This window comes from Hippoglossus stenolepis, chromosome 1, assembly GCF_022539355.2.
Source record: "Hippoglossus stenolepis isolate QCI-W04-F060 chromosome 1, HSTE1.2, whole genome shotgun sequence".
Classification (NCBI taxonomy): Eukaryota; Metazoa; Chordata; class Actinopteri; order Pleuronectiformes; family Pleuronectidae; genus Hippoglossus; species Hippoglossus stenolepis.
In genome coordinates, this window is record NC_061483.1 from 16,377,489 (window position 1) to 16,403,046 (window position 25,558).

At 46.3% G+C, this 25,558-nt stretch overlaps 1 protein-coding gene across 2 annotated transcripts in view; it reads right to left on the minus strand.

Moving 5' to 3' along the window:
* Nucleotides 1-25,558, minus strand: part of gse1b (Gse1 coiled-coil protein b) — a 170,740-nt gene that overhangs the window by 95,444 nt on the left and 49,738 nt on the right. For both annotated transcript variants that reach the window (XM_035164515.2, XM_035164496.2), the window contains exon 2: nt 20,951-21,098. In XM_035164515.2, the coding sequence (XP_035020406.1) occupies nt 20,951-21,098 (148 nt within the window). The remainder of the gene's footprint in view (nt 1-20,950; nt 21,099-25,558) is intronic.

Consider the following 25,558-nt stretch of genomic DNA (forward strand, 5'->3'; position numbering starts at 1 on the left):
GCAGAGAGCAAGGCAAGCTGTGGGGCTGACACAACAAGAAGGCTTATTTAATAAACATGAGCTGGAGCCCAGTGCAATCGAGTGCTACAACGGAAAGCTTATGCAGATGAGAGCCGACCTAATGACTAAATGGAGTGGATAGAGAAAAGAGAAGAAAAGAGAGGAGGGAGAGATTAGAGGGAATGGACGGCAGAGGCAAGGGAGTAGTGTTTAAGTGTGTGTGATGGAGTGTAAACAGAGGAGTTTCTGTGCGGTGCAGAGAACGACTGTTAAACACAGAGAAGGAGGAGAGATGGGGAGAACACGGCTTTGCCCATTGTGCAGCTGTGCAGGTTAACACCACACAATCAAGGGCAATGTGGCCGCTACAGCTTGTATGGCCTTGTATAACCTCATCAGAGGAGGCACTGTTTTCCCGTTAAGTGCATTCTGGTTTTCTCCATTTTTGTATTCTAAAATGTTGGTGATAGAGATACGAAGCCACACAGCCATTCCTCATCTCCCATGGAAACATAACAAGAGTCGAAATGGCAGAACAGACGAGACAATTATACTCTGATGTTTGTTGAAGCACCTCATCAGCCACAAATCAACAAACATAACGCTAATTTGCACCAATTACAGAGCAGCATTTGTGCATCATTGGGTCCCACTACAGATAAAAGGCCCCAAGCTTAAAGCCAAGATGAGGTTTTAAACCATATGCAAAGGAAAGCTTTTGGATGGTGCGTGCTACTGTGTGTGTGTTTGTGTGTGTGTGTGTGTGTGTGAGTGTGTGCAGGAGATGGGTCCAGACTTTTGGAGGAAGAAAGCTGTTTACCTGGAACAGAGGATTATGGGACAATTCCCTGTGGCATGTTGGAAGCTGTGGGGGTCTGGGAGGACTGGGCCTTAAATCAGTTTAGGGAACAGTCACACCTCTCAAAGTCCCGTACCGCCACTGTCTCCTCTTTCTCTCTGTGTCTGTCTGCCTCTGCCTTTCTCACAAACAAACACCCAAACACACTCTTCATCACCCCAAAATATTTATCCCCTCTCCATTCCCCCTCTTTTATAAAATGTTTAAGTCTCAGTTAGTTTCCCAAACTTAATCCATTATTTCTCTCTCCCTGCAGAAGTTAGTCTTCTTGCTTCGAAGAAAACCCAATGTTGCAGTTTGAAATCCACAAAGTATAAACATGCAGAAATTAAATACCATATGTTGATTGTGAGTTTAATATAAATATATATTTCAACGTTTGCTATTATTTGGCTTTTGTTCCAGGTTACTGATGTGTTTTTTCCAACTAGATGTGTTGTTTTGAGATTTTACACTGAGGAATAATGCTTTGTTGCTGATAGTGATTTTTTTTATTTGTACAGTGTTGGCAGGGTTCAGTTTGATTCCCCACATATTTGTCCAGTTTTCTATTTCATTAGCAAAGATTTCTTTGTTGTCATTTACAATTGGAGGTCGATTAGTAGCAGGGATCGTCTGCAAACTGTATGAACACAAGACTTAATCAAAACCTAGTATATGGTGGACACCAAACTCTTTAAGAGTCACTGTTTCACCCGTTTATCAATTTGCACATTGTCTCAGTCGGACGTTACACAGAACACTAGACAAAGTGTCTTTTGTCCATCCCAAAGTGCACAGTCTCTGTTTAGGTACCAAACTTCTTGTCCTCCTCTCAGCCACCCATTGAACAGACTCACAGGGGAGTGCTGGCAACTCTTCTTTGAAAAAAGTAGCTAAGGTTTGTCCAAAAAGTTGCTGGATTTGTTGCTCTGTGCTTTTTTTAAAATAAGTTGCTAAAAAGGTATGATAATTGTTTGCACCAATTATTTTTTTAAAAGGCGGGCAAATGGGGAACATACCAACACTTGTACATCTGTAACTCAATTATGGACATTCATGGATGTGTCGTGTAAAAGTGTGGCTGGTCCAGCATTTTGTCCAAAGTGACTGAGGACTTCGTGACATCAGGGACAGATTTGCCGTCCCTGGTGCGTCGAGGAACCACGGAAAATTCTGCAGTGTGATCAGAGGAGGAGAGCTGTGGATAGATGCCAAATAGAACACTCCTACTCTAAAGTGGGACAGCCTGTTGGCAGCACGATGTCTGCGTGTGCGCTTGAGTGTATTACAATTGTTTCTGTTTTCGCATTATAAAATGTTTGCATTCCACACTTCTCCCCATCCAGGCAGTGTGGGTGGATGCTTCTTTGTGTGTATTTAGTGTGATTTAATTCACATAGTGGATATGAACTGGCGTGTGTGTGTGTGTGTCTCTCAGTGTGTGTGGGAGGAAGAGTGTATGTGCCACACGGTGCTAGCGGGGCTGTGGTCAGGCAGGGCTGTGGAGGGGTGAACGGGAGCAGGTGGCCTCTGCTACGTGGGGGAGTCACAGTCCGAACCTGCCCACACAGTCATGGCCTTGACTCATGGGGACAGAGGGCTTACCTGCATGCCTCCCAGAGCCGGGCAAAGGCTGGAGGATGGTACTCATTAACACGTTGCCTTTTTGCCTGCCAGGCCTATTCACCCCACAACAGGGTGGACGAAGCCTTAAAGGAGGAGGATTCTGTGCCCTTTAAGTAAGTCAAACTGGGAGAAAAAGGGCTCGGCTTCCTTGCTCCAGTGGAGGAAGACCAGGTCAAGAGCTGATAGCAATATTATGTCCCTGAGAAAGAACAAGGGATGGAAAGAGGCAGGGTAGTGAGTGCCAGGTGGCAGCAGTGGCATGTCCCTGCCACCTGTCTTGGGGAATATGAACCCTCGTCGCTCCTCCTGCTCTCCCAGTGTGGGATGACACTGGCTCCCTGTCTGCCTGGTTGGCTCACTGGCTGTCAGCCTGTCCATCTATCCGTCTGGCTGTCCTTTAGCCTCACTACTAGTCAGTCAGTCAGTCTCTCCCTTTGTCAACCTGTCTGTTAGCCCATTAGTAATGCCTCTGGCTGCTACCTGCTGAAACAGCTTGCCATCACCACCAGCATTAATCATCCTCTCTCCATTTCAATGTCTTCCTCTACCCATCCATTTCTCTGCCTCATCTCATTATCGCCTTGGTTTCTTGCCACCTCCCTCACTTGTCTCACTGATCCATCTATCCTTCATTCACCCCCTCCCTAACTCTTCCATTCCATTTCTTCGCCCTGGCCCTAATTCAGCCAAGTCAAGCACGCTAACAAGCTTTGGTTATGCACAAGCTATCATGGCAACCAGTCATTTCAATTACAGCAACCACACACACAAACACACTCTCAGACCCACAAATGTGTGCATGCACCGTGCAACAGAAGACAATACCCCCAGCAAAACAGATATACAAGAGCTTGTTTCATTCACTGGCAGTTACTTTTAACTTCAAACAAGCCCTCTTTCTTTAATATGCACCGTCTCCACTCTGCAATCTCTTAGAGAGGAAATTACTCTTACAAAACTGTCACTGGATTGAAAAACGCCTATGAAGACGGTGGGGTTGTGCTGGGGATGACTCTTCCTGACACCTAGCTTGGCAACAGGAAGCAGAAAGGAGGGGCACTGTTAGCATAGCTTAAAGCTTCCCCTCCGCTGGTGTGTGGAGTACAAAGTGATGTTTGAAAATGCACAAAGACACAGGAGAATGCACGAACACACGGCCACGGATGCTCATAAACAATCAGTCGTACGCATGCATGTGCACACTCTGAAACACACACACATACGCGCACAGAGGACAGCAGAAAACTCCCCCTGCCAGCCCTGCACCATCTGTCTCTCTGTCTGTGCTTCACAGCCGTGCCCAAACAGGGCCCCAGCAGAGTCGGTGTGAAATTAGCTGCCTTTGTGGGGCTTTGTCTGCTTGTGCATGTCTGTTTGGGTGTACCAGCACACTTGGTTTAGATGCGTATTTTAGAACATATTTGCTGCCAGTCTGTCAAGAGGTAACCCAAGCTGGAGTGCTAATGTGTGTGTGTGTGTGTGTGCATAAGAGGGGCGGAGGGACCAAGACAATCCACTGTCTGATCAAATGGCCATTTCCCCTGACCTCTGACCACCACTGACCTCATCTTCTATTCACTTCACCTACACCAGTCTGAGGTGACATATGTGTGTGTGTGTGTGTGTGTGTGTGTGTGTGTGTGTGTGTGTGTGTGTGTGTGTGTGTGTGTGTGTGTGTGTGAGTTTACATACTATTGCCTGGTCAGTCAGTCCCTGGAAGCCTATCTGGCCCTGGTCGGTCATATCCAGCTCCCAGGGCACTCTTTGATATCCACTCAGCACTCTGACCTTTTGCGACCTTTGACCTGACCTTGCAACCCCAGGCTTTTGAGAGCCGTGTCCTCCTCCTCTCTGCCCACTAATACGTGATAAATCATGTCTGCTCTGACACCGATCTGGATGCAAGAACACACACACAAACACACCCACGGTCACACACACCTACACACACCAGTTATCCGACTGTCACACCATCACCCCACACTAATGAGTCCAGAGGTTAGAGGTGGTTGACATTCCTCTCACGCTCCTGTCTGAATATTATTGTATGGCCCACACACATACATCCACAAACGCTAAAACAAAAGAGGGAATTAAACTACTCTGTGGTGGGGAAAAGGTTTATAGGTGCTCCTACAGGGCCAGAAGAAGTGAAATAGTTGTATCAAGCCTAAAGTAAACATGTAAAACCAGATTTCACCCCCACAGACAAAAGAACCAATAAAGCATAATGAGAGTTTCAGACTTGAAAAGGTCCTGAGGCTGATTCAGTGTGTGGTCGGAGGCTTGTACAGGGTTGTCTGGGCTGTTGCTAGTCAGACTGATGAAGAACGCTTCTGCGTTGTGACAGATAATCATTGTATTCTTCTCTGCTGCAGAGTCTTGGCTAGAAGACAAACCGTCTGGCAAACAGACAGCTTTACGGCGCAGAGCTCAATCAAACTGTCTCCCTACCCGACATTAAACACACATACACAAACATTCATACGAGCAAGCCTCACACACACAGACACACACATAGGCACACACACGTATAGATGAAGCAAGCCTTGAGCCAGCAAAGCCTAACCCAGATTGATAACGCCAAACAAATCAGTCTGTCGATTCCCCCGACTGCTTACTGAAACATAGCTTTATCAACAGTGACACTTTAAGTGTTGCATACTTTACTTACCTAATTAATTTAGAAGTGTTCTAATTCAAACGCCATTAACATTGTACATTGGTTGATTTCAGCTATTATTCCTGCATAGATGAGCAGTAAAGTCAGCAGTCATGACAAAAGGAAGGAACCCTCTGCTCCACTGTGCCAAGTGCCCTCTTCTGGACAGATGACGCATAGCAACACTCTCTCTGGTCCACTGCTGTGCGTCTCAGCAATTGGTTACTGGTGAGGAAATTGGCAACAGTCAAAGTCAAAGCTGATAGGCTCTGCTGCCCCTCTAAGACACCAAATCCTGTCTCTAAGGAGAGGTGGGCTCCTCACCGACAGCACAAAAGAGGAATAAAGCAGGGAGAAGGGCTGAGCCAGTCCACTGTGAATGTATGGTATATGGCGTGTGTGTGTGTGTGTGTGCGTGCGTGCGCGTGTGCGTGTGTGTGCAATGATGTGAGGATAACCTCGATTCTTTACTGTCTAGAGAGAAAAATTGAATGAAAAGAGGAAATGTGAAAGAACAGATCAGATAACAACAGTATGTGTGTGTGTGTGTGTGTGCGTCTGCGTCTGCGTCTGCGTGTGCATGTGCGTGCGTGTGTGTGTATGCCCAGGAATGCCTGTGTCATATCTTTTCTCCTCTGATGGCTGACCCTCACCCTCACTGTCACCTCTGGACCATGCAACAATGGCGTCTTTGTGGTCCAGGGGCCCTTGTGTGTGTGTGTTTGTGTGTGTATTTGGGGGGTGCAGTAACGGCAGTTGAATCCTGCGCTGCGTTAACAGGATTAGAGAAGCCAGGGCTAAGAGGGGAGGAGTCCCCAGCCTCTGTCTGTTGGGGATCAGAAATGACACCGGGCCTCAGCAGAGCTGCAGATGACGCAATGCAGATCCAAAGGTGGGAGTGAGACAGCAACACCAGATCTACCTATTGTAGGTTGCCAACTTGAATCCTCAGAGTACCAGTGGAAAGTGAAAGAAAAACACACTTTACTCCCGTTTCTACTGCCAAGGCCCCCATGGCCCAAAGTATTTACTCAAAAAGTGAAAAAGGAGATTTTCTTTAAATAGCACATTTATGGATCTCATAGCGATTGGAGTGATTTAGACCAGCAGAGCTCACGGAGAATGAATCTGATGCCTTCGATGAGCTGAAACCAAATCAAACCACTTCAGACCAGTTTACATGCGGCTCTAATGACAGCTGGCTAAATCACATTGGGTTAATGAATTTAGGGAGTCTCTAATTAAATCTGTGTGATCTGACAAACAAGACATCAGTGTGTGTGTGTGTGTGATTATGGATGTGGGTATTGATAACAAGAGGAAACAAATCCATATGGAGCCAGGCGAGGCGGAGAAATTCTGTCTGCATGCTGCTGATGCAGAATGGAACAGGGGTGTCGAGATTTTGCTGAAATGTAAGAATAAGCATGAAGACATCAAAGTGAGGGAGGAGAAAAAAGAAGGAGCAGGAAGGACAGAGCGGGAGAGAAACGAGAGGACCTGTGTGCATGTGTATGAGGGGGCATGCATGCATTCATGATTGCACATCTGGCAGCCCAAAGAGTGAGGTTCCACAGTGACCCTATTAGCTCTCCATAATGCACACTACTCACACTCTCATTATCACCCAGTGTGTGTGTGTGTGTGTGCGTGCGCATGCGTGTGTGTTATTCTAGCTACTTCACCCATTATGCTGCGTTTAAACATGAGAGAGCTCTTTGAGACAAGAGAGAGCTGCATGATGGGATCAAACAACCACACACATACACAAACAGAGTCAAGTGCAAACACAGCGTGCTTGTACATACACAATCTCACACACAAACACACAGAAACGAAAAATTCCCCTCTCCATTGCTCTGATTAATAAAGGTCAATTAGCAATTATAATTTCCATATTTAATCAGTCCCCTGTGGTGTTACTCTGTGGCCTGAGCTTTGACAACTGCCCCCTCTCTCTCTCTCTCTCTCTCTCATGCTGCTCTAACTCTCCCTCTCTCACTTTATGTCACGCTCCTCCGCTCTTCCCAATCTCCTACGTCATTAACATCTGAGCATCCCTCCCTGCTCCACCTCCTCCTCTCCCAACCCCTCCTTCCTTACCGTGTCATCCCTCTATCCTCCCCTCCCCCTTCTCTCCTCCCTCTTCTTGCCTCTATCTTTACTCCCTTCCTCCCTCGCTGGGCCCCCCCTTTCTCTCTCTCTCCCTTGATGAATGCCTCCCCTCATTAATCTTGATGTTTTTCCTCTTGCTGTGTTCTTCCACAGGCCTTCAAACCTCTCGCTAATTGCAATTAATCACCGAAGGAAACAGATGCTGGGAACAAAGGCAACCTGGGGGGGCCATGAGTCTGTACATGCGTTTATGTGTGTGTGTGTGTTGGTATCAGTGTGCACTTGTGTGTCCACGTATGTGTACAACAGGGTGGGGGTTTGATGAAGCTGTCAGTCAGAGTGCCACACAAAAGTTGGGGTGCCCGCAGGGCTGACATCAACCCTACAGGCTGTGCGTACGGGGGCGTCAGGAGGAGTGTACGCGGGTTGTTTAAATGTGGGTGGGTCTTGCGTGTCACACTGTACGCGCCTGACCCCGACACAGTAGCATCTGTCTAACCCCACTGCGTGCTGACGACAGCGAGAGCTCGTAGAAAAGATAACGACATGAGTAAGCGGACGACAGGAGAGCGACGAGAGAAAAAGGAAGAGCAGGTTCTTTCTTCTTTCCACCGCTGCTCTGTCCCTCTTGTGTTGCACCTGTTTTACACTCATCTGTCATTTCCGAGTGAAGACCACTGCACAATTACAGGCAACATTCTTATTAAAAAACAAACAAACACCACGGAAATTATAATTCAACATGTTCCCTCCATCTCCTCCTAATGTTTACTTGAACGTGGTGATTACTGAGCTCCGGGAGGTGTTATTTTATTCCACCTGCAGAGAATAATCACAGCCTCTTTCTTTCCTTCCCTTCGTCCTTCCACCTAGCCCTCCCTCCATCCCTCCTTCGGTCGTCTGTCGTCACCGCAGGGCCGTATGTTTTGAGAATCCACATAACAGCTCACTGGGAACCTGTACTATATTTTCAGGAGAATAAAGCACTATGTGTAACTGTTCGCCTGAATCAGAGAGAGGAAGGAGGTTTAGAGTGTGTGTGTTCGTGTGTGTGTGTGTAAAGGGGTATTATCCATCACAGCTATCTGCATCACTTATCAGCCACAAGGAGGCAGAGAAAAAAAGCCTCCTCGAGAACACTCGAAATAAAATGGAGAAGAAATGAAAAGAAACCACAAGTCAAATATTCCACTGGGTACACATATTCAATAATGCATGCACACACACACACACACACACACCTGAGGAGTAGAGTCGCAAAATATGCTAATCAAACCAGACGTTGAAAAAAAAACCATCAAATGATCAGTGGGAGGCAACGCAATGAAAAGATGCGAGGATCTGCTGTGTTTTAACACGTCTGCTAGGCTCCAAATCCACAATGTAGTGTGAGTGAGTGTGCGACACAATAGACTCCAGCAACAGACAACAGCTTCAGGATCATCGGGAGTAGCTTTGAGCCTCTGCGTATGGGGCATCGCAGGGACAGTAATGAAATCAAGCTGATCTGATATGTGCTCTAGGATTAACCCGGTACGCTGACCCCTGTATGACCCTGTCGTCAACTGCAAGATCTGAGAGATAGTGGGGCTCAAGAGGGAGGGATGCTTAAGATGGGGAGTGTGAGATGGAGGGAAGGAGAAGGAGGCAGCGTAAAGACTGTAGCACCTCATAAATTGCCAAGGAGATGTGAAGCGGGTGCTACGTTAATGTTCCTGGAGGTGTGGGCCTGCCCCGTGTGCCCTCTCTCTCTCCCCTGTGCTCTTCTGCACCCCTCACACAACAGCGGATTCTCTCGCCAGAGGAAAGTAACGAGTAGTTGTATAAAAATAAACAAACACTGTCGGATAATGAGGATTAAAAAAGGTCTATGTGTATTCCTCTCTCGTTCTATACATGGGTGTGCCAATGAGTCATTGATAATGACAGCGAAGTATACACAGCTAGGCCCTGCACCTCTGTTTTGCTGCAGCTTCATCTGTCACTGCCGCTGTCACACTTCAAAGCCCAAAGCATATTGAGCTGTTTTTCATGTCTAGTAAAAGTGGTGTGGGAGGAGATCTTTACTGAAAAGCCTGGAGGAAGCTCTGTTAAGTCTCAAATGTTTTTTACCTGTTCTTTACAATCCTATAACTTCAAGAAATGACAAAGCCTTCCTCCCAAAACACAACGCCAGCCCCCCTCCGCCCCGCAGTCCCCTGACAATTCCTTCCCAGCAGGCTCCACTCAGCCTTTATTCATTTTTTATACATCACCTCCTGTGAGTCTATTGCTCGGCACACTGCAATTGCTGCACTTAACCCATTATGCTAGGTAACGCTCCCCGCAACAGTCGCTCACTCCCCGGGATGAATTATTAACTTTCCCCTCATCCCGCCATTTATCACCGAGCCCCATAGAGCAGAACAGGAGAACCATTGCTCATATCCATGGCAACAAGGGTCCATGTGTGCAGCAGTTGGATGCTGCTGATGATGAGGGGAGAAATGAGGAAGAAGAGGAAGAAAGAAGACAAATAACCAGCTTTTATCACGCCTTCTATTGTTAGCATCAGAACCTGCTCTTCTCTTTGCACTTGAGGTTTTTTTTTCCTCCCCCTCCACAGTCATTCCTCTTTTTACAACCTCTGTACGTGCCACCCCATGCCTCTTCATCTCTCGCCTTATTCACGCCACCCGGCCCTCTCCTTAAGTCTGAGATGACAGCAGTATGGGTAATTAGATCAGAGCTTTTCTCTTGTCTCCATGGAGATGAATCATACAGTCAGGGTGACAGTCTGAGCTTTAGCGCTACACAGTAACCCAATCAGAATGTTTGAACCTCAGCCAGAGCGGCGACATAACCTAATCACACCAACATGAACCTGCGGTGACCTGCGTCCCAGCGCACAGCAGTGCACACAGACGAGGGGCGACGAGCAGGCCTGTTTAAACACATCGGGTCACATCCCAGGATGTGCCTCTGTGTGTGTGTGTGTGCATATGTGCAGGAGTGAGTGTCTGAGCTTGAGAGGGGATGCAGGTGTCCTAATTCATAAGCAATCGCATCTCATGAATAATTAAATGCAAAATGCAAATGTGCTGCTTTGATCAGTTACATTCATGTCTAACAGCATTAATTAATCAAACAAACCTTTTCATCCCCAGGAGAATAAAAACAACAAAAAAAGAACACACACAAACACACACACACACACACAGTTTGCAGGAAAGAAAATTCACACAGTAAATAAATTTACTAATCACACCATTTAGCCACATCTGAGGAGACAAAATTCTGCGCGCTAAGCAAGTTAGCACGAATCAACCTTGGACCAACCACATGGTGAAGGTGACTTAGTATCTCTTCATGTGAGATTACTCTAATCTCCCCTAGTAGCTATACACCCACTGAATGCTAAAACAGTTTGCAGAAATAAAAAATGAAAAAAAAAGAGAGATCCGAGCATAAGCTCCGCGGTGAGCGATGACCAGGTGTGCTCCTCTGATAGTAGAGACGCTGTGTTGTTGTTGCGTCGCAGCAGTTGTACTGTACCTTCTGCTGCGACGCACACACAAGCGTTCAGAGATGTATGCACACAAACAAGCGCTCGCTGGTGAACTCACACAGTGTAATACACAATGCAAAGAGAATTGGGCTTTGATTCTCCTGTTCACGTGTGAGACAGATGGTTGCTAATGGCTCTGATGGATAACACAAGCACACACGCAAACACAAATTCACACGGAGGAGATGCACACACACCACAGCGGGCCAATCGGGATTTCATAGGCTCCATGATATGCTCAGTTGGAGAGATGGACCTTATAAACAGGCACACTTCAGCTGACCCCTTGTTTATAGCAACAGTATCAGGCACAGAGGGATGGCTCGTAAAGAAGGGGACAGATCTGCAGATTTGGCCGCCTCCTCCTCCTCTATCTGTCCACATCTCTGCAGTTTTCTCTCGATTAGTGGTCTTCTCCGTCGCTTAACCTGCTGCTTTGCCAAACCAGCCACTCTCGTCCCCTTAATAAGTCTGTTTGTATGCAGCGCACACTTGTGGAGGCCTCATTTCACACAAACACAGACTCCAATATATACACAGCCAAACTCTTATAACTCCCTGCCAGCTCCGCTCGGCTCCTGTCACACCTCTCTGTCATCAATTTCTCCTCAGTAACAGAGAGAGGTTTCGTCTGACTTATGGAGGATATCAATATCTCTGACATAAAGGGTGGGGGAGGGAGGGGCACACATCTCCAGCTTCTTTTAGGACACCTCGTAAAGCTAAATGATAGTTGAAGGGGACGAGAGACGGAGTGGAAGTCGGGGAGAGCGAGGCGGAGGGAGGAAAAGCAAGTGCCGGTTGTTAACGTGATGGCAGGGGGCCGTAAATAACTGAGATACAGATCTACAGCGTGTGCGTGACGTGTGCATGTCGCGTATGTCTGTGTGTCGACGGTAGCATTAACAAGGTTAAAAAGGACTGAGTGATCCCCCGCTGTATACAGCTGTGTGTATATTTGGAGATTTATGTTTACGCCATTGTCGCCAATGTGAATTATCCACTGGCTGATCCCACCGAGGGGGATTTATGCTAACTGCCAGTGTCCGAAGTGTCCAACGCCGGGCTGTAAATAGCTGTCCGTCTCAGCTGACGTGGGCAAACTGTCCATAAACCTGTCGCCTAGGACCGTTTCAGTCACACGGGGGATCGAATGGGCGCAGCAGCCATTCAGTTTACACTATAGGCGGAGAGGAGTTTGTGTGTGGATGTTGGGGGTGTTTTTGTATGCCCGTGTGAGGTTGTGGAAGGATTTAAATGTTATGCAGGAAGAGTGTGTTGCGAGGGCGGGCCAGTTTGTGCGTCTAAATATTCATGATGCACTAAAAGCAGACAGGTTGACACCAGTTGAGATTCTCTGCGGTTATTGTAAACAGATACCTCGCACTGGGTTACGCCTTTGACACACACGTTCAGCTGCACACACACACACACACACACACACACACACACACACACACACACACACACACACACACACACACACACACACACACACACACACACACACACACACACAGAGGTGCTTCAGAATGAGGTCAAGGAGTCAGCGTTGAACTGTGGAGAGGATCAATAGATCTCTGAGTGTCTGTGAACCTCTTGCATCCCTCCCACATGTTCGAAGCCTCTCCATCCATCTCTTCCTTGCTCCTCTTCTCTCTCTGTCTCTCGTTTTTCTTCACAAACAAACCACCGGCACACACACACAGTAGAACTGCAGCCTTCCCACTGAGGCGTTCCTAAAGGCCCAGCATCTCCCACGGACGCACTCACATGCGAGAACTTGTCTGGATTATATACTATCTCTGCTGTGGTATGGTATAGTGGTCATCACTGTAGATGCATGTGTCTGGATGTGTCCCAGAGGCTGTGCTCATGCGGGAGATCCATGTCTGGTGACTCCAACTGACTGGCACCCCACCAGCAATCGCCTGGATATGATCGGCAGATGAAAAGAGAACAAGGAAGTGACAGAATGGCGAGTGGAGGAGAGGCAGAGAGAACATGTAAAGGACAAAATGCTTTCTTCCCTGGTTGGGAGCATCTCATTTTTTCTCATTAGGGGAACTCATCTTAGCTCAGAGGATAAAAGGAGGACTGATAGCCGATATTTCTCTCCCTCTCACTCCATCTCTCCGCTCCCTCTTTTTCTCCAACTGTGCACATGCCACCTAATTAATTACACCCTACCATCGCATCGCTACAACAACCACTGCCGGCTAATTAACAGCACGCCTCAGTCGTGACCCCACCTCAAGGGTTCTGGATGTGTTTGTGCACTCGAGAGATAGAGAGATGGAGGAGGAGGAGGAAGATTATATGTGTGAGATGCTGCGGAGAGAAAGAAAAAAGCAGCAGGAGTGAGACAGTGAGACGAGGAGGTGCAGGGCGGGGAGGTGGAAACAGATGAAATGCAGCTAACAAGAAGTGGTAAGTATAGCAGAGGTGAGGAGGAATGCAGAGAGAAGGAGAGGAGCACTTTGATGTGACAGGAGGGATGCTCAGGAGAAGAAGAGGAGAGAAAAAGATGGAGCACCTCCCCTCCACACCCAGCTGGACTCGATCAGCCAGGCTGGAGCCGGGGAGGCTGGTGGGGAGTCCCAGCTACGGGGTGTCTCACCACGGAAACGTCACTCCCAATTCCCCTGGAGTCTGCGTGAGCCTGGCCAGACCTCAGTGCTGCTGCAGCTTGCTATACGCCAGGCTCTGTGGCTCCAACTGCCCCAAACACACTCCAACTGATTGTATCGGGGAGAAAAATGGAGTCTAGGCAAGCACACACACACAGACTGTACAAGCTGGAAACCACGTACACCACATGAAACATCCACACGGCCGAATTGAGAGTGAAATAAATGAAGAGAGAGAGATGTGGAGGGAGGGAGATATAATTTGTTTAGTGCATGTGATTGCATTAGTGTGAGGGACATATTATTTTTCACCCACGTCACGCACAATGAGAAGCCAAGCCCAGTGGGGCAATCACAACATTAATAGTGCTTGACTGGGCCGAGACAGACAGAGAGAGACAGACAGACAGAGACACACACACTCTCACACGCACATTTCCTGTGTCTCTGTTCAACAGTTTAGGTCCAGAATGTGGACAGAAGGGTGGGGAGTGAAAGGATGAGCTGAAAAACAGAAGAGGGGGACCACAGAGGAAGTGAAATATACGAGAAGAGGAAAGTCATTTTAAGATACATTTCAAAAAGGTAACTGGAAATCGTTTATTTTATTTAGTCACATGATCACATGTGGGGATTGTTAAAAGCTTAGGAAGAAGCGTTTGAACTGGATGAGTCAATATATATTACTGCAACTTTAAAAAAGTTTAATAATGACAGAGAAGAGATGAAGGTCGATCAGTGTCATTCACATTCTCAGAGGTTCATTCAACAACCAGATAAGAGTGGTGAAATAATTAGAAATTCGTATATCCTCCTTAAATATAGACTATAATGCATCTTTACATTTCTATTCTCTAATACAATAATGAAAACCCATAATTAGAAAAAAGTGACATTTAGATGCTGTCACTATGAATGGATAATGGAGAGGAAGAAAGGGACATTGAAGAGAGAGAAAGAGTGAGAGTGAAACAGAATGAACTAGTAATGGGCCAACAGCAGAGTGGAGAGGCCATGTTCGCTGTCAGCCATTAACATGGCCAGGACTAAATTATTCACTGCACTATGTCACCTTACAAGCCTGGGCTAACTCATTCTAAAGAGGGCTGTGTGTGTGAGTGCGTGCATGTACGTGTGAGGGTGCATGTGAATGAACAGCAGCTTGCCGAGAAAGTAGTAGAGAAGGATTCTTGTGACGAACGGGCTCAGTATTGCCATCCTGTGGCCAGAACTAGTAAGATACCAGTCATTTCTATTAGAATGCCCACACACACACAAACACGCACAGGTTTGCACAGCTATCCTTATTAGGACTTTGCATTATCTGTGATTCACTGTGGACAGCCAACCAAAACCTTATCCCTAACCATGACCAATTCATCTTAACCTAACCAAGGACCAGACTTCGGCCTCCATGCGGACTACTGGTCCTGACAAAACCAGTCTTTATGCTATAAAAGGTCCCAAAGAGGTAACAAAAACAAGTACACACACACACACACACACAGTAAAATAATCGTAGTATTTAAAAAAATGATAATACTGTACAAGATCGTATCATTAAATGGGCTTCATGTGTAATAAAGACACACATACACATACGAGCACATGTAATGTGTGTGTGATCATAAAAGAAGGAGGAAGAGAAGAGAGAAGTGTTTTGTGTAGAGGAAGCTGATTTCCATGCAGCCTGCTGGTTTACTATGGAACAGGAGAGCCTGGTTAGCAGGAGCAGCTGGGCAAACAATACAACCTCACCTGGAGTCGTTTACATGGATTGTGTGTGTGTGTCTCGATGCATGTGTGTGTGTGTGTGTGAGGCTGTTATGTTGAGAGGGGTGTCTCCTGTTGCTGCTCTTCTTCATCATGTTCCTGAAAGTGCCGTTGGCAGGGAAACCAGAGAGGAAGAGAGAGAGAGAGAGAGAGAGAGAGAGAGAGAAAGAGAGAGATGGGAGATGAGAGACAAGTCAAGGAGCACAGTTTCGGGTAAGAGCAAAACGAAATGGGGGAAGAAAAGGCAGACAAATGAGAGGGAAAAATAAAAGCAGAGGATCTTGGAAGAGAATGGCACTAGAGGCTTTGGCAGGGACGGGGAGGGGGGCGGTGGTGGCGGTACAGGAGAGGGATGGAGGAGGGAGTTAACAGAGGGGAGTCAAAGAGCATGCGACGGTGTGACCCATGCCTCCCACTGACAAGCTTTATTACAGTCCCACCTGCAGAGAGACAGCAAAAAGCACTTAGCCTCAGCCAAGTCGCCTGACAGCGGAGGACAGTCAGAGAGGGAGGGAAGGCGAAAGAGAGAGAGAGAGAGAGAAAACGAAGGATTGGAGGGAACAAAGGAAGGAGGGAGAGAGGGTGGAGGTGGAGACGGGGAGCTGAAGGGATGATTGAAGTCATGGGGTTTCAGACAGGGAGGAAGAGGAAAGGAGATGTGAGGGGAGAGGAAGAAATAATGATAAGAACTCACAGAAGAACAAAAGGATAGAAAGGGGATCCAGTATTACTCAGTTATTAGATAACAGGACTGATTCATCCTTTTGTTCAAGCTTATGAATTGATCTCGACTCTCTAGCTCCTTAGAGGCAGCAGATTGTTGTATTATTTTTATGAGTTATCTTATTATTGTTGTTGTTATTTTGTCTATCTGCTGGAAATAGACGGATAACACAACACAGCTTTCAGGCAGCTCTAAGCGTGCAGGGCGTGAGGCTTAATCCTGCTTGAACACCTGTTTCCTGGTGAATGTCAGGTCAAAGGTCAGAGTCTGGAGGTCTCTCACTAAGTGGTCATCTCTTTGAGGGCTACTGCTGAAACATGTCTGAAATATGACCTCGCTGAGCCTTGACCTCCAATAACCAGCGGCCTCACCGAGACCTAAAAATAGTTTATCCCAGGTCCAAAAGGAGAATTTGCTTGCTCCACATAGTTGAATCTCATATATAGATACACACATATATATGCATTCTGAACATTCACCCTAACTCAGATGCGATTTTCGGTCATCATTTAGGGCAGTTCATGCAATCCGTGAGGAGGAAATAATTATGAGGATGAAATTAAGAGAGGTTTATTACTTCCTGAACGGCGACAGCTCTCATCTATTAGCTTCTCCAGCCTGCTAATGTATCCGCTGATGAGCTATGGCCAAGTAATGACGTGCTCGGCTGGCTGTGAATCTATAGGTCTCTCCCCAAATCTGCTCTCTCTGGCTCCCAGGCTCATGGGTGGAAAACCACAGTCACTAAATCAAACCCATCAGGGGGGAGAGAGAGTGATGGAGAGAGGGGGGAAAAAAGGAGAGAGAAAGAAAGAGAGAGAGTGTGTCGGGAGTGGGGGGGCTAACTGTCTGTTTCTCAGGCTTTCGGGGACAGGAATGTGTTGGAAAGGGTACAAATCAACCGGGAGTGACTGCACAATAAGGTCAGTGTGACCAGAGGAGAATCCTGACTCAAATGCAAGACACGCACAAACACACACATGCACACAAACAAACACATTAAACCCACTAATGCAAACACAGCGAGGGATTGAGTCGGGGCATAACCCCGTGCCCACCCTGTGAGTGGCTAATAACTGTGGCACGGTGCCAAACCCACTGTCTCCTGACTGATTTCCCCCCCCCGCCAGGACTGGCGCCACCCTGCAGAACAGAGCTCTGTTTCTCAAAGACCCTGTGATCATTACATTACTGAATTACTCAAATAGATGGATGAAAAAACAGCCACGCATGCAGGCCGTCCAGCTTGTCCAGCCCCCTGAACAAAAACATTGTAATGGAAGAGACAATGGGAACGCTGTGCAATTAATATTTGCTTCTTGAGACTGCCTCCCCTCATATAACTCACAAACAAACACACCTCAACGCCCACTGAGGGCAGGGAGGTGGCACTCTGCCAAACATGGTGCTGCCAAGGGACTCCGTATACCCCGGCCTCCAGTGGCATTTTAGTCACACACACACACACGCACTTCCATCTGCCGTGCTTCATGGGAGCAGTGGCAAGCTTGTCACTGTCAACCGAAGTTAGCCCACCCTCCCGCCATCCCCGCAGAGAGGGAAAAGAAAAGAAGATAAAAGCAGGAGCAGTGGAGGAGGGAGGGGAGCAAGCAGTGGCATTCCTCTCCATGCCTCCTCTGTCACCCTCCAAATCTCTCTGTCCAAACACATCCCCCCCTCGCCTCAGTGTCCTTGTCCTCCTCTCACCATACCTTCCCTCCCTCTCTCCACATGCTCCCGTCATCCCTCAGTTGTATTCTTTCTGGCACTGCTCCTCTCATCCCTCCACCTGCTGGTCTCTTCTCCGGACAGCTGATACAGGGACGGACGTCTATAATCACCCTCCATCGAGTCAGACAGCTCCTCTTTAATAATGTGCTCTGCTAACATGGCTGATGGGGATTGAACCTGGCTGCTGTGTTCTCCATGCGAGACTCCTAATGTGAAACGTTAGCCGCAGAAGAAAAGCTACGGCTCCGACATCGATCCTCCTCCCAAGAAAAATGCCGGATGGCCGATATTGGGAATCACCCCCCCTCTGAGCCCCGACCAGCACCCACACTTGGTCCTCAGTGGTGCTCCGTGCTCCCACGGTGGGTGATTGTAATTGTATTGAACTGGCCGGCAGCCAGAGGCACACGCCTGCCAGGTCCAGCTGTGCAGCGGCAATCAAAACACACTCAGAATCTTTTCTCATGACAATCACATCAGCAGCTTGTGTAGTTCTGAGACAAAAAAAACATGCCAAGACACATATGTATGCATTTGAACGTACGTATCTCGAAATAGATTCGGTCTAAATGACAACAGCAAAGACAAATACTGTGATTAGTTAGTGGATGGGAAGTAAAAGGAGCTGAATGGGTTTTAGCATTGATGATAAACAGCCTCACATGAATTTCCTCATCATACATTCTGCCCTTTATATTAGTCCAGTGTGTCCCTCCCTCCTTGGCCCTTCACCACTGATAATGATGTATTGACTGTGTGGTTTCTGTGTGTGAAGCTTTCAGCGAAGGTGTTCATGGGTCAGCTCAAACGTCACATTTTCTCTTCATACCCCGGATTGCTGTCTGATAAGGCCTCACGATGGACCGCAGTGGGTTTAGACACTTTAGATAAGAACTGGTTGTTGCTTTTCTCCATTTGTGAAGCTGCATCATCTGATTACGTCCTAAAAATTCTCTCTCTGTGACATACTCACATTCACAAATACCCACATCTAAGCTATGGTGCAGTGTGAAAGTGCAGCCCGCTCTCTCTCCCTGCATCAAAAGCAAACATTTAAAATAGAGCGACAGCCATTTAACCATTAAATATTCACACATTTAAAGCCCATGCAGAGAGGAGGCTGCAGTGGACAGCAGGGCTGCAACTGTCCCAACTGATCAGCCTCCACTCGAGCTGTTGCGTTGGGACCCGTTCAATGCTTTAAACCCAACAGTCTTGAGATCATGACTGATTGTGCACCTCTCTCCTCCGCTCTCTGTGTGAACACCGCAAGCGTGTCTCGTGTCACGTTCCCAGCCTGAGCGGAGGAAATGGGCCGTGTCATGTCAGTGTGAGACGCGGCGCAACGCATGATGGAGAGCACTTAAATAACTCATGAAAACCCTGTTCTCAACCCACACTGGACCACCGGGAGGAACGCCCAGTCCTCTGCATGTACACGAGTATGTCTGTGGGTGTGTGTGGTGGCCCCCTTTGTCATGACCGTTTAACCAAATGCCTTTGAGTGTGTTGTGGTCGGGCTACTGTGTGTGTGTGTGTGTGTGTGTACATCGCAGGCACGTGTCGTGCGTGTGTGTGTGTGTGTGTGTGTGGGGGGGGTTCAGTTGGAATGGGAGCAGGAGATGAGTTTCTGTAAACGACAGGGGGGCCCTCACGGCTAAACAGAAATAGCCTCAGAGAAAAAACACAAAAAAGCCTGTGCGGGAGAGAACTGTGAGCAGGAGTGATGGAGAGAGAGAGACGAAGTGCAAAAAAAAAAAGAAGGGTGAAGAGAAAACAAGTTTTTACAAAACTCCTTTGTTTATACGTGTACATTTTTGTATGAAAAAGACAAAGGGGGAGGGAGTAGAGATGCCCAGTGAAAAGGCAGGGTAGCTACACTGATAAGAGCAGACAGCAGCACTTTCCACATAAACGCACTGAGCTCCAAAACCCAGTGTAGTGATGGCCTCCCCCGGGGTTCACTCTGTCTCACAAACTATCACACACACACGCACACGCACACACACACACACACACACACACACACACACACACACACGTGACTGCCTCATCGTGACATCTTCTACCTCATCTCTCAGTCTCACTTTGTCACTACCATCCCATCTCTCCCCAGCATCCCAACAACCTGGTTATTCACCTCTCTAGCTCCAACACCATGTGAAGGAGATGTGAGATGACTGCAGAAGCCACAGTTCACTGATCTGAGATGACGTCGGCAGTGGTAGAAAGAATGTACTGAAACTTCATATTAACAAGAGAAGACTAAAAATATTGGGTAAGTTTGAAAGTATTTGTGTGTGATTTGTGCAGGTTTTCTTGCTTTGCTGATAGTTAATCTCTAATACATTTTTTATAATACAACAAAATCAAAGTGAGGGCAAAAGATCAAATCCTCTGCACATTTGCAAAACAAAATCATTATCACCTCCTATCATCTATTTCACACAGTTTGTAACACCAAGAGACTCAGATGGTGATGGGTGGTGTAGGTAGGATGAAAAAAAATGGTGACGCAGGAGTGTGGTGAGTTACAAGAGGAGGAGGTGTTGGAAGACATGACACAACAGGACAGGAAAGAAGAACTAAAAAGGAATTTTTGCCACACTTCTCTTGAGCCACCTCATCTCAACTCATTCAATCCAGGGGTGTCACTACTTCCTGTATTGTCACACAGCGGGGTCAGGGAGGCCCTGCTCAGACCTGGTATCTGTCTCAGGTGATCTGATCACAGACGGACAGCTCTGAGTACAGGTGGGAAATTAGTGAGGACACATTTGAGATCTGATCAATCAGACCACATTCGGAGGTGGTGGCCACATTCTTTTCGCTGTGGGAACCCAAATGCATCCTGGGCCACATATTAAGGACCGCCTACTCAGCTGACGTCCTCTGACTCTCTACTATTTTTATTCTTTTAAGTGTTTAACATACATTAATGTATTTGTGGACACCACCATATTACCACTGGCCACGACTATTTAGATTTAAATTTTTGTTTTTAAATTGGTAAAATCTTACTATACCATAAAGCTGTGTGTGGCGCATTGATTCCCTCAGTCACTTCTTTCCCCAATCTCTCTTCCCAACAAATATTTGGCCGCACAGAGTGACAAGACGAAGAAATGCAATATAAGCCATGATCAATATGTCGGATAATACTGCTGGTTGTTGGAGAACAGCGAAAGAGAAATTATTTTAAATGAACCAAGCAGCATTATTCCACGAATATAGAAAAAGAGAAAGCAACAAAAATATGTGAAGAGCAAAACAAGTCAACATTGTAGAGAGCAACACTCACTGGGATGTGGGCGGTCGGCGTGGTCAGGTTTCTCCTGCTCCGAGGTCACCGGGCGAGAGGGAGTGTGGTCGCCTGCAGGCTGCGAGGGGCCCGGACCTGAGTCCACCTCCTTACTGGTTCCAGCCGTACCCTCAGTCAGAGCACTAGCCTGAAAGATACGAAAACACATGATTAACATCCATGATTGATCTTTGCTAAATTGGGGTATCCATTTGTAAAATAGAGACAGAGTTAATTATCCCCCACTGAATTAATGAGTGACGTCAATAAAAGTCCCTCGATCAATTAGCAACACCCTGAGTTACATATTCTGATTCCGCTAAAGTGTTCCACCATTTCACCATTAATCAGACCTAAACAATAAAAATGTATTTATTTTGTAAATATAGCAATTAACTGCTGATCTAACTCAGTCATTGGTGAGGCTATTTTTAGCTGCCGTCACAGTGCTCAGATTTCTGCTATAAAAAGACAACAGCTAAAGGGGATGCAGCGCTGGGTGAAGAAGTGTCCCTTCCCTGAAGTGTCAGAGCCGCAAAGAAGACAGACACACAGACAGAATCAAAGAAGGAGAGGAACAGAGGGAGAGGGAGACTTTTCCTGACAGCCAAAGTCTGCTTGGATGTGCTCTATACTCTGCTCCCCTCCACAGTAGAATAATAACGAAAAAAAGAGGAAAGAGGGATAAGGCAGCTGGAGAGAAACAAGTTGACCATGAAAAGAAGAGGGAGAAGCAGAGGGTGGCTGTCAGTGAGGAGAGAGGGAGAGGAGCGGGGGAGAGTTTAAAAGAGGCTGTGATGGCTCCCTCCATTGACGAGTAGCAGAGAGACAGGCAGGGGAGGTGCAGCGCATCTTAAGACAAAAAGGCACCCTGGGCTTATGAAATATACATAGCTCTCAGCCGGAGACAGAGACACAGAGCGACAGAGCAGGAGGGCCCTGAAGACTGATGAGACGCCGCTACCCCGCCTAAACACACACTGCTAAAAATAAAACACACAGGCACATTTCTAATGACTTCTCATGAAGAGCCAGGGGGAGGTAGTTAGTTTTAGTGTTGTCTGCGCGTAAGTGTTTGTGAGCATCAACGTGCATCCATGCTTCCTCCTGCAGTTATAGACTTGAGCGGGACAAAGGCAACTCTGACACAAAAACCAACAAGCGTTTTGGCTGTTAGCCTGTATGTAAATCAACCTGCTTGTCAAGTTTTTTTTTTCCTTCTTTAGTTAGAAGTTAGTTTCAACTGCCTGTTCTCAGACGTGCCCACCTGCCCCCTCTTCAGGCCCAGACAGCTGCTTCCACAACAACAGTCAATGAAAAAGCATTTAAACCCACCTCCTCACTTTACAAGAAAATCAGCCTTTGTTAGAGCTAACGATTCACCCCTCTCCCACACACTCCCAGGACGTGTGTGTGTGTGTGTGTGTGTGTGTGTGTATATGTGTGTTTACTTGCAATTATCTTTCTTTGTCAGGAGCATTTCAGCATAGATCGCAGAGAGTACATTTTGAGGAAGTGAGAGCATATTGGTCAGTCCTCACTATTTCAAAGGGCTGATAAAGTATTTAGAGGTATGGTCAGAATTAGGTTTAGGTTAGGGTTGTGTGTGTGTGTGTGTGTGTGTGTGTGTGTGTGTGTGTGTGTGTGTGTGTGTGTGTGTGTGTGTGTGTGTGTGTTGTGTGGGGTGTGGGTGTTGTACAGGTTTTATTCATGTTGTGGGGACCTAAAACCATTTAGTCACATTATGGGACGTGTCTAACCCTAACCCAATGAAAATCCTTGTGAATGCATGTTTTAAGGTGAGGGTTAAGGGTTAGTGTTAGGGTAGGGGGCAAGGGAATTCAACTCATTTTCAATTTTAATTCCACTCAGTGTGGGGCGACCATCTGCCTCGACCGGTTGGGGGGAGAGGAGAAAAGAGGGGAAAAGAGGGGAAAAGAGGGGAGAGAACTTGACCAGTTGACTTGTTTATCTAGATCCATTAATTATTCCTTAGGAAATTGGTGAAAACGTAAAAAAAATTCCTATACCCGCCCCCTGATCCAGATTGGCTCCAGAATTTAATGGGTTCTTCCCTGACAAATACCGCATCCTCCCAACAAGTTCCGTGGTTGTCAGTCCAGTAGTGTTTGTGTAACAGACGGTGATGAAAACCTAACCTCCTTAGCGGGTGTAAAAAGGGTCCTCAGTAAGACAAGAGTACAAGACTGTGTGTGTGTGTATTTGTGTAGCGTACATCTTCTTCTCCTCATCAGACACATTGGGTGTGCCTCCGCAGACTGAATCCTGGACATATCATGTGTAAGTCAACAAAACGTGTGCAGGTAAATAGTCATGTCTGAGCCTGGAGATTACGTCCACTGCAGAGAACATACACAACCACAACTGTCCCTGTCTCTTACTCTCTTCAGCCTCCTCGCTGTCTAACTTTTGGAGTAAAGTGCACATTGTGAGGACAGATACAGAGAGGAAAAGAGAGTCAAGGGTCCTCTGTCAGGTCACGACCATAAGATTTCATTTAATTACTGAGATATTGTTGATTGTCTCATCCAACAAAACAGATGGCAGAGAGTAACAGTTGGTGTATTGGTCTTAAGGAACAAACTGGAAGCCAAGATTTGATGGTACACATGAAGCAGTTGTTGCCATCATGGCTCTCAAATGACTCATTTAACTCATATAACGGGAAGAGGCATAATTACTTAAACTATGTTATTGCTCAACAGAGTGTTGTGGGTGCAAACACGGGATTGTTCTGCAGCTAACGAGAATGAGAGTCTACAGCAGGGGTCAACGTGTCAATTGACTTGTCAGTCTCTGTGAAACTCAAAGTGGATTGCAAAGAATTAAGGGGGAAATACGAACCTAAAATAAACCACAATAAAAAAAATATAAAACACCTCCTAGAATTTGCATTTCTATATAATGGCAGCAAATTAGTTTTTTACGAAACATAAAGCCTTAGATTTATTAATGGCAGCAGGGTTGCCAGTTGGCGGTCTGAGTGGTTGGTGGGTGTACAAAGAGCACAGCTGTAACAGCAGAGACCGTGGTTCCACATCCACAGTCCTCGCTGTGGTCACATTAAAACTGCAGCTCTTTGCTAAAGGTTAGGGAAAGATCATGGTTTCGGTTAAATCTACATTAACACCTTGTTTCTGAAGCCCCTGTGAACTTTCCTTTGTATTAAACTAGACGACCCTCTTTCACCCACCTTTACCATGAGCTATAAGTGCATAAAGGTAACCATAAAAAAAACTTTAAAAATACGATGTGGTCACAACAAGTGGGTGTCTTGCGTAGAAACAAATAAGTTAATTCATACAAACCATATAAGGGACAGACATTTTGGGGTTCCGTCTATGTCATGGCCTTTTTACAGACAAAAATAATCAAAACAAAGTACAGGATCCTCCAGACAGACACTTCACTGACTGTGTCTCTATCTCACTGTGCGTTCATGTGATGACAAGATAATCTGACAAATGAGTTCCCAATGGGGAAAATTCAAGTGAACTCCACCTCAAGTCGGAACAACTCAGAAAATCTCGACTTCATCAGTTTTCAAACAATTACTGTTATTTTACAATCAGCTCTACACAGTAGCCTCTAGTGTCAACTTTCGAATGTTACAATTTTGTCTCTTGCAAACTGTATGTTTATGTCTCACAAGTACCCAAAACCACTTTTTAATGAAGACGTTTTTATGATTAACGTGAATATATTTAAAATTATTCATATGCCTGTGACGCCTGATCCTTTTTCTCTGCTCTTCATTATTTTGTAAATATTGGAAAGAGGTGTTAAGGTGTTGTTTAAAGCTCTAAACACGTAAATACAAATCATTTTGTTTACAACATCCATGTTTTTTCCATATTCTCTCTTCAAAGCAAATGAACACACTAAAATCTGAACAACGACTTCACAATTCAGTAAATGAGACCTACTGAGGAGCACGTGAATGCACAGTCAAGCACAGACTGATTTTACAGTCACAGCCATCAGCAACTGAGGAGGTTTTACAGTTCCCAGTGAAACAGATCGAATAGCTCCATTTTGCTTCTTTCTTTTCTTTTTGCTTGTGTCATCTGGTTTGATGTGAAGGTTTGTGCTGCTCTCTTTCTAGTTCAGCTGCATGTCATGTGTTGCATATTCATTCATATTTTAATTTCTGCCTTCTAGGCTGATTTGGGGAGGCGGTGAGGGTCTTTCAGTTCATACTGTGCCTGAGATGATACATACTTGTGTTCACATGAAGAAATCCTCAAACCTGAAGAACGAGCTAGCGACAGGTGTAACCGACCTTCGTTGTCATGGTTACAATAACATACACACAGTTACCCTTACGGAACACTCACGATGTGGTTAGGTATAAGCACAAAAATCTAGTCTCCCTGATCACCCAGCTAGCATAGCAACAATAGCACTTATTACCTCTGTAAAGGAGCGCATATTTTCACCCATCGATTTGTTTGTTTGTTTGTTTGTCAGCAGGATTACGTACAAACTACTGCACAGATTTCCACGAAAATTAATGGAGGAATGGGACACAGGCCAAGAAAGACCTCTTTAAATTTTAGGTGTGGATCTGGACAATATGCAGACCCA